Consider the following 12,611-nt stretch of genomic DNA (forward strand, 5'->3'; position numbering starts at 1 on the left):
CCAATCCCCACAATATTTTCTAGTATTTGTATATAGCGTATTTCATGCAAAGTAAACGTGCACAGCATAGAGTTTTATTATTATGGGTTGGCATCATCACCCTGTCTACTGCATTCACCACATCTCGTGCACGCGCGCTTGTGTGGCGGTGATGTCACCAGTGAGGAGGAGGTTCAACATCACCAGAGCACTAGCAGCGTGCAGCAGAAGCATCCTCATCATTCTTTCATACATACACGCACACGCCTGTCCGGATGGAGGAGGGCAAATCCTTCTGACTTTGAATCTACCCTTGTTGGATCATCACCCGCGATTGGGATGAGAAGAAGTGTTTGCATTTTTGTTTGTTTCCTGTTGCGGAAGATACTTTGTGGATGGGAATATTATGGCACCACTAGTGTCTCTATCGGAGCCACCCTGCTGTGAGCCTGTGACTGGTCCATTCTTCTGCATTTAGAGGCAGTGTGATTTCCAATGGTGATAACTACGAGCTGACCCATAGCGAAGCCAGAGGATTTTTGCAGAGGGGGTGGCGGGGGGTCTGTTTTAGGAGAAAGCCACACTACTTTAACAACACATGCAGTACACATCCTTTTTATGAGTTTTCATCAAGCTGGAACATAAAGGGGAATGTCTAACCAAGGACTGAGGAGAAATGGCCCAGTAAAGCTGCGGTTGACAGGTAGGACGATTTAAAGCCCCGTATCGCTTTTTAGCTTGCTAGCCGGGGCTAACTAGCCATGCTAACGTGTTGCAGAATCATGTCGCCGTGTGAACGCCGGCATTTGTCTCATCAAAACGGAATATATGTTGACCGCTGTGTTTCACTGCTGCAAATGTGTCCATTGTCTGCATTTAAAACCATATGATAAGGTTAACAACGAGACGCGCACGCGCGTGCATACGTATCTCGAAAGTCAGCCAGGGTGTCCCCGCTAACGTTAGCAGTCGTTAGCTCTACCAATGTTGGCTAATGTATAGACTAGTATTTAGCTCAGTCACTTCACACTGAGAGTAATACGTATAATGAAGTGTTTAAATGAAGCTTAAACCCATGAGCCTAATAGTATCATACTTAAGACAGACATTGTTTATCAAACCCGAGCCTAAACATTAATAAAACCCAAATATCATACTAAAGACATGTTTACATAAGCCAGGCTCAGGACATATCCTAACATAATTCATGATTTAAGAACACCTAAACTAAACATACAAGAACCTATAACATTATCATACTTAAGACATGTCAAATAAAACCTAAACATATTAACCTAACATTCTACTTGCACATGGGTTCAAATATAACATATGAGCCTATTGGTATCATATTTAAAGAATGAGTGCCATGGTCTTTTACACCCTAAAACATAAGCAGGTATTATATAAGGAGATGTTTTTAAGTGTGCAGTATTTGTTAAAATCTTGTTTTTATGTGGACACGCCCACCAGTTCATTAAGTATGCCTGGTTTGCTTGGTGGTTGGTGAAGGTGATCCACCTGAACTGAAGCTGCACCCACAGCTGTGGTTGTATGATAAATGGGGAAGGGATGATTTGTGATGTCACTATATCACAGTTTTTTTTCCATTGGCACGTTTGACTGTCAAGGTTTCATTTCAGCCTCTAAGAAGTAACTCTAAATACAAAGGGAAGACATCATTGCACATAACGACCACACCAAGTGGTCTAATGAAGTACTGTCACCTCATAAACACATGGCTGAAAAATATACAAAAATCATGGCACCCATCTTTAAGACGTGTAATGAGTCTAGCATCATATATAAGACATGTTTAACTAAAACCAATGTGCCTCATGTTTAAATAAAATGGCCTAACGTTATCACATTTAAGACAGGCCTATATTGGAATATAACAAATAAGCCTAATGGCATACCGGTATACCTAATACTGCCGACCGGTGTATATATTGAAATAAAACAAATGAGACTAATATCATATTTAAGACCTATTTAAATAACAGAGGCTAATATAATACAAAACCTATGAGCGTATAATTCGTAGGAGATCTTGAAAGTAAGGGTGAGGGTACTTTGACTTTCCACGGGTCATCTCAGATTTATAGACCTATCAACACATTTCTTCTTGTACCCGTTGCCAGCACCTGTGGAAAGATGGGATTCTACTTACTTTTCATTGCCCAGATCCTGCCCAGAGCCTACTGTATCCGGAAATTTCGACACATGCATACAAACAGGCTGTATCTGTATCGCTCTAGATTGCATCTGCAAACTGCAAAATTAGTCAATTTACAAATCAAGGCGCCACAGATGCACTGAAACACCACCTCCTCAAACGGTGCGTAGCATTAGTCCAACCGACCAATAATCCGACAACCATAAATCCGACTCCAATAATCCGACCATAAAGCCCCACACTGAACCCTATCCCCAAACCAGAACCGCACGCGTTAGCCACGGGTGAGTCTTAACCAGCCATGTAGTCGGACTAAGAAAGTGTGTTGTAGACTTGTAGTTGTAGTCACTGGGTCTGTAGTAGTCCTGACTGAGGCTGGTACAACCAAAACGGAACCAGAATTACACACAATAATTCCCTGCGATGGCCTACCCATTAAAACCCTTTATTATCCGTGTCCTAGACCGGATCACACGGGACAGTTTGGAATGAATACCAGGCTTTGAGGTGGAAAGTCTGGATGAGTGTGGGTTACATCGGTACCATGACCCAAAGCAGGTTTCCTGGTGGTCAGATGAAGAGCAAAAGCTGAATATCTCCCCGGTCAAGCTTGGGTGGGAATTTTTCTTTAGGCTAGTGGAAAAGAATAAAAGCTGTTTGGTTTTAGCATGCATTGCAAGATATCTGGACCTGGACCAGCAGAGATGAGCTACAGGCAATGAAGGCACAGGACAGATGGACATATAGGTGATTGTTTAAACAATAACAAAAGTTATGTTGCTTGAAAGTAGAGGCATAACGTGAATTGCAAATGGAGTGGCAAAGTGTCTGTTTGGATGTATGGCAACAGGTGGATTTTTGCAAAACACATCTTTGGAACAAAATCATCTAATTGCCATCAAAGGCATAGGAAGAAATGTCACCCTTTTCATATTGGCCTATTATAGCACCACCAGGATTTTTGTTTTTGTTTTGTTTTTGTTCATTCTATTTTATGTTGCTTTCTCGTTATGCAGTGTCCCGTGTGCATTACTATGGTTGAACCTTTTGCCAGTGGGGTTGTCTTTGTTATAGTCTTTGTCACTTCACTTACCCTACATAAATGTTTGTCATGATTGTAATTGGAATACTTTTTCTGAATATTAGTGCATTGCAGAGGAAATGACTCCGTCCCTGCAATGTACCCTCATGGAGTAAATGAGCTGCTTTTTTGAAAAATTATATCCTAGTAAGGCTGGTATCACAAATGATAATAATGATAATATGAAATTCAGATGCTGTTGGTTGACCTGGTTCATGATTACGTGGTTTAAACTTTATGCAAAAATCACACGCGTGTAAACTGAGTGATTTACTGTGAACTAGTACTGTTTGCTGTTACTGTTACTGTACTATTTGGTATGGTATGGTATGGTAACTTGTGCCCTGGACTTTCCTCGTCCTTTCCTTTCTTGTGATTATGTCAAGTATTTTTGCAATGATATATCTTAATTTGCATTATTAGCCTCGAGGATATCATTTATTTTTATTGCATAAAGCATAAACCATGTAATCATTGATTATTAGGCTACAAATACATCTTGCCCGTGTCATTCTGTGGTGCCTGATCTGTACAGCAATGTGCAGGATCTTTTTTAGTTTATAGATTGTATTCTTGTGTGTGTGTGTGTGTGTGTGTGTGTGTGTGTGTGTGTGTGTGTGTGTGTGTGTGTGTGTGTGTGTGCAGAGAAATGATTTAGAATAAATTAGGGATGTGAATTATCGATTAATGCACTGTTAATTGATACGTTTTGATAAGGTTATCGCTCGATTAACCGGTTTGTTGATAAGAGGCGGTTTTGTAGAAAATCTGAGAATCTTAATTAATTTCCCTCAATGTCTAACATACAAATCTACATTTTCCATCCATCTGTAAACGTTTCTTTGTAGCCCTTGCTGAACTGGTCTTTTGACCGTGTACTTCTTCCTGGCCTTTCTGATGGCCATGCTGGTGAAATAACTTATTGTGTGTGACGATCAGTCATAATGTCTGGAAACCATGAAGACTCAAGAAAGAAAGTTGTGTAGTGTGAACTACATGCAGTGTGTTACTGTTTATAAGCCTTGGAAGTAATTATGATTTTACTTTTAGGAACCTTTTTCATTCAAATACACATAAACACACAATGTTCGTGTTATATCTCCATTATGACCTCGGACGGATATGCTCTAAAAGAGTGAAAGACACATTTTCTTTTTGACCTAGTTGCTCATTTTAATTAAAGACTCACGATAACACATTCTTATCGTGATTCAGGTCTCAATAGTGAGAAAAAATATATATTGCTTAATGTACTTATTCCATTCCAATAAATAAACTGCAGGAAGACTACAGGCTTCTGGTTCTTATGCTGATAATCATGGAGAAAATGTCTTTGAGTGCTACTGTAGAAAGAAATTAAGTTACAAACCATAGGATCTAGTCATCTGGCCTGCCTGCATGTCCCAAGTCTTTTTTTTCTTCTCTCTCCTTTTTTCCCATATGGGGAATGGTTTTAAATGGGCTGCAGTGGTCTTAAGACGGAATCCGAGGAATGTGGAACCTCGGAGAGGAAATGTGAGTCTCCAGATCATAGGCACATCCTCTGTCTCTGAGAATAGGAGGGGTGGTGGTGGTGGAAAGGGACGGAGGAGACTGTGAGCAGTACATAGAAACTCTCTCTTTCATACAGTACAGTAACACCAGTATAAATGTTCCCTGTTGACCCTGTGTGCACAACTGCGCATGCAGCAGCAGTGCATTAGTGTGTTCATGTTTCGTCAGAGTCATGTGCCTAAGCCTTGTGTGTTAGGCCTAGCTCTACATGCTGAAAGAATTCCCCCATCTTATTCTGTCTGCCATACAAGAGAAGTTTGGTCCTATACCTAGTTATTTATCTAAAATGGCTGCAATAGTGAGTGGTTTCTTGCTGGGCTTTCTGTCAAGAGGCAGGCACAACTATGGGGAGATTGCTGGTTTCTCTGATACACTATTTTCTAGGAGATGACTCAAAATATATCAGCCTTCCCCATGGTCTGACTGTTATGGGCTTATGCCTGTAGTGAATCCAGAGCCAAAGTGCCTACACCAAGGCACTGCCATACTGCAATAGGCCTGCTGGCTTGGTGCCAGCACCAACCTGTGGTAACCTGAGGGGGATCTCTGTTGCATTTGCTGTTTAGACAGCATTCACTCGTCTCGGACACCCTTTCCACTGGTTTGGTTCAGTTATTTTTGGTTCTTAACCCAGCAAGTCAAATAACGTCATGATAACTTTATGATGACGTCCTCCAGTGACTCCGGTGACGTTCAGGACTAGGCCTGATCACAGCCCATATGGGGATGATCTTTACCTAGTTTCCAGGACGTCTTCACCAGTTTAAATAATATATCTTATTCTGGGCCAGATCTGACTAGTTATGATATGGGGACGTCCGTCTTAATTTTAAATTTATGTTGATTGAAATCAGGTGATATTCTGGGCCAGATGTGACTAGTCTTGGTTGACTTGATCTGGCCCCAGTCGAGACGTCACTAATTCGTCCAGGTCCTGACCGTGCTTGCTTGGAAGGCACATCCAGAGTCCAGATAGCACATATTCCTTCACGATTTGGCGTCGGGACGGATTTCTTGCCGTCTCTTTCCTGTTGGCAGATTGTCGATAGCTAGTCTTGGTGTTTTTGATGAGGATCGTGATAAACCTGACATGTTTGGTCATTGAAAAGAGAGGAAGGGGCTCTGTAGAGCACCCTCATTCGTTGTTTAGCTTGTCAATCAAAGAGGCAGTTTTGTTATTGTCTGTTGCTACACTATATGAGCCTTCGAGAAATGACTGGTTATCACAATAATAAATAATATGCATATTAAAAAGCTGACACTGCTGTTTACATGCAGAGGGTGGACAAACTATCCATGCATGTGTGCGTTTTGTACATTTTGGTCAATGAATAGATGTATAGCGGCTATCTGTTTGTGGTGCAGGGGGGGGGGGGGGGGGGGGGGGGGGGGCGCGGTGCGGTGCTATTATTGGTTTGACCATCCTACTGGGCTATCCTCTCTTCTGCTCTCAGGTGGCCAGAGGTATAGAATTAGCATAAGCTACGGATGGCATGCTATAGAGTATAGATTGTGGGTGGCAGGATTTTGCCACCCAGTTCTTTGGTCCCAAGTGCCTATAGGTGTGAAATCCACATCACTATATACTCACTGTATACACTGTAGGCTCTTTGGAGCACCACCACATCTTTATCTGGGACAGTTGCTCTTTGGATCTTAACATTTTCTGGGTGCCCCAGAGGCACCCAGGCTTGGTAATGTTGAACAATCTGGGATTGTGGCGTGAGCTGCTATTTCTAATGCTGTGGGAAATGATAATTGTTGATCCTTCACTCTGTCTCTCTCTCGCCACTGCAGCTAGAGTGGTTGCCTTTTACAAGGACGGTGTTCCCCCTCCACTTTGTTGTCCCTGAAATCTAAGGGAGGATAATAAAGGATAACCTTCCCCAACGTTCTGTTTACTGAATGACTACTAGAGAGAGACATGGGGAGGCCTGGGGAATTTGGAGCAGTTCTTGCAGTTAACTGGGAGAAGCTGCAAGAATCATGCTTCTATGATTCTGCAAGTTTCACCCTATTCTGATGTCTGTGTGCAAGCAAACATCAACAAATACATTATGCAAGTAAAACCATTTCAGGTGTGTGTGTGTGTGTGTGTGTGTGTGTGTGTGTGTGTGTGTGTGTGTGTGTGTGTGTGTGTGTGTGTGTGTGTGTGTGTGTGTGCGCGTGTGTGTGTGTGTGTGTGTGTGTGTGTGTGTGTGTGTGTGTGTGTGTGTGCGTGTGCGTGTGCGTGTGCGTGTGCGTGTGCGTGTGCGTGTGCGTGTGCGTGTGCGTGTGCGTGTGCGTGTGCGTGTGCGTGTGCGTGTGCGTGTGCGCGTGTGCGTGTGCGCATGTGCAAGCCAGGAAGCTGGTGATCAAGATAAAGAAATCCAAGTCCCAACATTATACTGGGGCAGAGTGCATTTCAGGGAAGTTAGTGGGTACCATCGTCTGAGCACTTATGTCTTCTTCCAACAAAATACTGGTGTGTGTTTGTGTCACTGCATGTATGCAATGTGCAAGTACTCAGCACACGCATAACATTTCCACAGGATGTACTGTCAGCACGCAATGCTGAGCTTAAATTAGGCCTGTCGGCTTCCTAAAATGTAGGGAATCTATTTAGGCATGTTGGAGACTAAATAGGCCAACAGTTCTCAACCTGGGGATAATGCCACTCAGGGTTTCAGATCTGGCATGCCCTGCAATGAGGAAAATGGATTTCCATGCATAGGGCGGGGGGGAATTATAAATGTAATCAAGTGAAATTGTTTGAATAGGGGTCAACCACCGTTTTAGGTGGTTGGCCACATGCCAGTAGTAGCATTAGTGGTGTATCTTGGTGTATGTTCATTGTGTGAGATGCCCAGCCTGTGTGCACTGGGCATCTTATGATGCAGGACACTTTAATAAATAGTTATCTATCAATAGTAGCCAACTTGGTCTTTAAAATTCCATTGCCATCCTCTGTTAATCAGAATAAGTTGGTAGTATTATTAGCACTGCTTGACACAGACAGTCACAGTATTTATTTACTGAGTGTGTATCTGGGTCAATTCTTAAAGGAAATAATGCTCACACATTACTCACTGTTGTTAATGCTAAAGGGATTTGGAATTGCATGTGTTGGCACTGTGTTGTTGATTTAGTTTGTTTCCTCCTTATTTAGAGTACCGGTATTCTCCCATTCTGGGGGCAGTAGGGATGGTTATCGTCAGGATTTTATCGATTCCGGTAATGCTTATGGATTCTTTCTTATCGATTCCCTGTTTCATTCTTTTAGCTAAAGTCAATAATATTAGTACAAACTGAGATTAAACCTTTTGTCCTGAAAATACTGGTGTTTAAATTAAGCAAGCAATTGTCCCTGTAAACTAATGTTAAATCAATGTTGTCTCCTCATGACAACACATAAAGTAGTACTTTGTAGCTGGCTGGGATGTTACATCAATAATTGTCAACTTTCAATCTATCAATTAAACGGGACTGTCAGATTTTTTTTTTTTTAAGGGACCGACCAAGCTCAAAAGGACTTCTTGGTCCCTTATTCTATAATTTGTCTGTTTTTTCTTCTCCTCCTTCCGCCAAAAATAGCAGTTCTGGCTTATCCGTCGTTTTTCTTGGCTATGCCAAACGGTGAGGATGCGAAGCCCATGATCATTGGCCAAAGGGTGGCGCTATAGCACTCAATTGATTTTTTTTACTTTGAACAGGCATAGCTCATGAACCGTTTGACCGCCAGCAGTAAAACTTTGATACACATACGTCTCCTCATGCCGAACAAATTTCGTGTTCTGACTTTTGACCTCTGACCTTTAGATCACCCACCATTTGAATGATATGAAAAACAGTTCAAATCTATCTCTATCTCTACACATGAACCAATGAAAATTCTTCTTCTGCCCCTAATACATACATGCAGCGTCACATGTTTATGAAACTTTACAGTATGGTAGAGGATCATGCCAGATTAGCACTGAAAACAGTCTTACTCCAATTGGCCAAAGGAGGGCGCTCCTATTAATTTAATTGACAGAATACTCCGTCAAAGGAAGCTAAATTGTTAATGGCAAAGGCAGAAAAAAGTGGTATGGATGGCCTACTTGGTATGCTGTGATTAAGCCTGAGTGAGCAGGACTCCCTGATAAGCAAGTCTCTCTGCTACGTGTGCATCCTCGCCTTACAGCTCACCCCTTTCACTCTCACACAGCGGAAAAAGGCCTGTGTAGTCCGTCTCCTCGGGCTGAATATCAATAGAGGTCAGTGGCTGAAATGTCTGCCTTATGAAGTCTTGAGCGCCGATGCTCGTTGTACAGTACTTACTGTACGCCTTGGCAATTTAGATTGGGGAACTGTTTACTTAATTTCTGCTGACGTCTGGACTCCGTCCGTAGTCTGCTGTATGGAAGATAGTTGTCCTTGCTGGAGCTCCTGGACTCGTGTTGTTTTTCTCTATGTGTCTGTCTGTCATTGGCCAACATCAACACACAACACTTCCACTCTCTGAGAGAGTGGAAGTGTGTGAGATCTGCAAACCTAGAGTTTGTGTGCCAATGTGTGTGTTATGCCCTTGTTCGGCAGTGCGTGTGCATGTGCGTTTCTCCTTGGCAGTTCAACACTCGGATGTGCTGAGGGAGGCAAGAAGAAAGCAATTTATGTGGATCTGACTCTCACTGCATCTGCTCCTCTCTCATCTCCCTTCCTGTCAGTCTCTCCTCTAAATTGTCCCCTCATTTCTCTCCTCTTGTTCTTCCTCTCCTCTTCTTTTTTTATCACTTAAAATGTTATTCTCTCCTCTCTTCTTACTCATTTCTCATCAAGTCGTCCCCCCCCCCCATTATTCCACAAAAGTCTTTGCAGGTGACTTTTAAATGACTTAGATTTTGTGTTACTTTTTGGAGAATCTGCAGCTGCCATCATTCATAATATGCAAAACCAAATCCACAGCCAATGTGACTGCCTAAGCTTAGTGCATTAGGACTGACTTGCTTCAACAAGCAATGCCCTCCAGACTTGGAAGGTGAATTCGTTAGCTTCCCAGTTCCCACCGTCAATTTCTCCTAACATCATTCATTACCAACCGCAATGTGTTCTTTAAAAGCAGTGGAATGACCCAGTGCATTCTATAGCGAATGGTGAAGATAAAACAAATTACTGAGCTGTGCAACTATACATGTTTTCTGTACTGTGTTCTGTACTGTATTGTAGTGTACTGCGCTCTGTACTGTACTTTGGAATTTCTTGAAGATTTTGCCCAAAAATAATCAGTTATTGTGTGGGGGTCCTAGTGCTGCCAGAATTGGCCAAAAATTATATTCGAATATTCCTTGTAAAACACCACATGTATTCGATTTTCTTTTGAATGATTTCGAATGTATATGATGAATATGAATATTGCAGAATAATGTGCTGTAAAACTTTCTCTTTCTTTATCGATATGGTCCGGTCCTGTATGGTGCTGAGAAATGCACTCTCTTGAGTCTTGCGAGATCAAATAAATGATTCATAATGATCTTAATAGCCTAATTTTTGTATAATGTTTTAGTTTAAGAGTCTCGCCAGAACTAAAAATTTGAATCTTAATTTTAATTATTCGATTATTCTTTTACATCCGAATATTCATTTGAATATGGAATATTCGTTGGCAGCACTAGGGGGTCCCTGGCAGGTCCCCGGAATATCCAGATTCCCAGGAACGCACCCAGGGAGGGGCGGCCCAGTTCCAGGGAGCCTTCCCGCGTCCAAAATGGTTGAGAAATGACAGAGTTAGCGTGTTGCAGCTTTCCGTGCTTGGACACAGAGAACGTACGTTCGTTCGTGGACATAGGGACACACATAGTTGAGTAATGGAGTGGAGGCGCCGCTCAAAAACTATAGCTACTCTCACAACACACACACACACACACAAACACACACACATTATACTGTTGCAGTACAAAACTGGTTGTAATTATGAATCCACATTATCTGACTGATTTCCTTTTTTTCACAAGGTTTAGTGTGTTGTACATACTGTAGGGTTTCCCGTATTTCCAAGACTTTATTTTGTACTGATTGACATCATTCAAAGCTTTATGTCTAGCCAATGGGCAGTTTCAAGAAGTGTGTAGGATTTATTCATTAATATGTTGTATGTGGAAAGTGAAAATCAGTGGAAGACACTTCATAGCTTCACATTGTTTCCAGTCCGTGCATCCAGCTTTTATTTTATTTTGAACGGCAACCACTCCTCTGCTGTCCTACTAGGGTTGGGTGACGATACGAATACATCGTCAATCGCGAATATACGAATCCAATCAGCGAATATTTTTATTAGGCGATTTTTCCGGACGATTTTTAACCTGTAAAGTGTGCGCAACAGGTGAATCAATTTGGGCCAGCAAAGTAGTAACAGCGGTCGGGTGGAAATCCCCTCCTCCCGTTATAATGGTATGGTCCCAGTCCCTGCAGCCGTGATGCTCAGTTGCTCACTCACAGTCACTGTGAGCCGAGGGACCGAGCCGAGGAAGGCTACTGTTACTACATGTTGTTTACGCTCCGGAGTCCAGACCCATGCAGTTTAATAATATACAGTCACAACAGAATGCACACTGCTGTCTCGTGTCTCATCACAATCCCAATGCGCCACCCGTGAAGTCGGGGGGGGGGGGGGGGGGGGGGGGAAACAAAAACAGGCTGGTAGTGTTAGTATAGCGTGTAGCTACTGATTTCACGTTCGTTCACGTTGTCAATAAAAAGATAACTTGGATTACAGGCGGAGATGAAGTTCAGTGGCTTGATTCAAGCGTTAGCTTAGCGTGTAGCTACTGATTCAACCCACTGAACTTCATCTCCGCCTGTAATCCAAGTTATCTTTTTATTGACAACGTGAACGAACCCCGACACCAGCGCTGCAAAAATAGACAGATCTACAAGCTCTCAACGCATAGCGAACGGTGCTGCAACAGGCAGGACGCGGCGCCTTGAGAGCCTGTTAGATCAGCAGCAGCATGTGGGCGCCCCTCTGAGCCTCCGACGCTGGTGCGGGGAGGCAAGACTTCTCCAGGAGAAGTTACTAGGGCAGGCAGGCTACATGTTTAACACTGTCACCAGCCAGTGGTTGTGATGTTAGCTTAGCTTGCAGCTGCTTGTCCGTTCCAACTTCACTTCATCTAAACTTATTTCTTATTTTGTTACCCTGGCTGCGCAGTTGCTGCAAAAACAGATGGATCTACAAGCTCTCAACACGTAGCGAACAGCTGCAAAACAGGCAGGACGCGGCGCCTTGAGAGCTTGTAGATCTGGCTTTTTTGCGACCTGCAGTGAGCTGTTCTCACTTTACCTTTATGACACGAATACATCGTTAATCGCCGATTTTTGGACAGACGATTGGCGATTGAAAAAGATTGGCATATCGCCCAACCTTATGTCCTACTGGCTTTGGTTAGTTTGCGGTGTACATGCGTGTCTCCTGCTAAATCACTATGTATGTATTTAATGGACACAATTTGTGGAACATACATTTATAAACTACTGACTCATAAGTGCATCACAGTTTTGTTTTATTTTAAAGTTATCCCTAGATGTTCTTGTTAGTCTGTAACATTTCACATTTTCCTTTGGGTGGTCAGAAAAACACATGCCACCCATATGACATTAACACATAGACTGCTACAGGTTCTAGCGGACCCTGGCTTACTGGTGCTGAAGGCTTAACATGGGCTTTTTGAGCTTTTTGGGGGGCCCACAGCGAGGGGCCTCTTATAGCGAGAATCACAATCGCATAAATAAAAAGAAAGCCCAACTTGTCCACTTCAATTTAAAAAAAAAATTATGATTCTACCATCTTCCATTCTGGAG

The 12,611-nt window shown here is 42.6% G+C and overlaps 1 protein-coding gene across 2 annotated transcripts in view; it reads left to right on the forward strand.

Moving 5' to 3' along the window:
• The first annotated feature begins 183 nt into the window (after nt 1–183).
• Nucleotides 184–12,611, forward strand: part of LOC308310894 (E3 ubiquitin-protein ligase SMURF2-like) — a 93,408-nt gene continuing 80,980 nt past the window's right edge. For both annotated transcript variants that reach the window (XM_080757352.1, XM_080757353.1), the window contains exon 1: nt 184–682. In XM_080757352.1, coding sequence (XP_080613478.1) covers nt 631–682 — 52 coding nt within the window. In that variant the 5' untranslated portion in view covers nt 184–630. The remainder of the gene's footprint in view (nt 683–12,611) is intronic.

Source organism: Protomyctophum bolini, assembly GCF_963924005.1.
Source record: "Protomyctophum bolini genome assembly, chromosome: 3".
NCBI classification, from domain to species: Eukaryota; Metazoa; Chordata; class Actinopteri; order Myctophiformes; family Myctophidae; genus Protomyctophum; species Protomyctophum bolini.